At 40.0% G+C, this 1,589-nt stretch overlaps 1 protein-coding gene across 1 annotated transcript; it reads right to left on the reverse strand. All coding sequences in view use genetic code 11, as the record gives it.

The window, feature by feature from the left end:
* Window positions 1-66: 66 nt before the first annotated feature.
* Window positions 67-435, reverse strand: EGR_01053 (Histone H2B.3; the record flags this gene model as incomplete). Its single annotated transcript, XM_024490302.1, has 1 exon — window positions 67-435. The coding sequence occupies one exon, from the start codon at window positions 433-435 to the stop codon at window positions 67-69; it is 369 nt and encodes a 122-aa protein (XP_024355121.1).
* Between the last annotated feature and the right edge of the window lie 1,154 nt (window positions 436-1,589).

Raw genomic sequence — 1,589 nt, forward strand, 5'->3', positions numbered from 1 at the left:
AATTATGCTTGTATTTAGCAAGGAATGGTAGCATAATCACAACAATATTTGCCATCACGCAGCCTGTTACTTTGAGCCGGTGTACTTCGTCACTGCCTTGGTACCCTCGGACACCGCGTGCTTCGCCAATTCACCCGGTAGCAGTAGCCGGACAGCGGTTTGAATTTCTCTGCTCGTGATTGTAGATTTCTTATTGTAATGCGCCAGGCGACTGGACTCAGCGGCAATACGTTCAAAGATGTCGTTAACGAAGGAGTTCATAATCGACATGGCCTTCGAGGAAATACCCGTATCCGGATGTACCTGACGCAAGACCTTGTAAATATAGATAGCGTAACTCTCCTTCCTCCTTTTCTTCTTAGCTTTGTCGGCCTTGGGAACCTTCACCTTGGACGCCTTCTTCGCAGCTTTTCCAGACACAACCTTAGGAGCCATATCTTTCAGACGAGAGCTTAAAGCAATACAACCACATTTATATTACTTTAATGCAGAATTTAATCAATGATTCTCACACTTTTATTGGTTTAAAGATTAACCACTTACATGTTGCAAGCACTGATTATTTGTCGTTTTATTGGTCTGTTTAATGCACAAAAACTTCCTTGAAGCCCACATAGAATCTATTTATGCAAGCTATTTATTAACCAATCAGCATCCTGCTTCCGCTCACTTAAACTTTTTGTGCCCTGTAAACTTTTTTAAGTTAAATTTGTTTTAAAAACAAGGAATTTAAGTTTTTTACCTAAAAAACCTTTAACATAATTTTCTACACATAATGTATTTGCCTTCAATAAAGTTTTCAAAATAATGGTAAAAACCACAAACTATTTGAAATGGGTTAGCAAGCATTATCTGCTGTTTTAAAATATTTTCAATAAAATGTAATTAAATTTTTGCAACTGGATTCATGAAATTCCACTTTTGCACTGAATTTATAGCCCTTTACGCTCCCATTCTGACTTAGCAACCATCCCCTCAATTAGCATATTTCGGTCATTTATTTTTATTTTTGCAGCGCAAGCATTCGAATAGTTCAGAATATTGAGCTAGCCTTGCACTTTTACATTCGTTAATTAGTTCGCTTAACTTTGCGGCTGACTATGCGGGAATTTAAATCTTCGCAATTTCGCTTCTACTTGACGGCATGGGGTTTGGGCCATATTAGTAGCTTGTTAGCGCCTCTGTACGTTCCTTTTTTGCGTTCTGTCATTCTACTATCACTAATTCAAACACCAGAGATGACCAATTGTGCTGTACCGGCAGCAGCCTCAAGCGATTCCGATTCGAAAACGGAAGCATCTTGATTTCTTTCGATGGTTATTTAATCAATACGTGAGAGAAGAAAGGCGTCTGTTGCTGACAGAATACTTAATGGAAACTCAAAGAAAATATGGTTAGAGATAAGATAAAACCGCGGCCCATGGAATGCATTAACGACAGCCAGAGAGGTAGACGGGACGACGATCTCGATCACCGTAGCTCGCTGAGTGACCTTGAACTCGACCCGCCCACAAAACTGCATCCCAAATAACCACCGATTTATACAGACCTCACTGGGTGAACATGAAAGCGAGGTGGGCTACACGATT

Source organism: Echinococcus granulosus (genome assembly GCF_000524195.1).
Source record: "Echinococcus granulosus chromosome Unknown EG_S00004, whole genome shotgun sequence".
In the NCBI taxonomy this organism is placed as follows: domain Eukaryota; kingdom Metazoa; phylum Platyhelminthes; class Cestoda; order Cyclophyllidea; family Taeniidae; genus Echinococcus; species Echinococcus granulosus.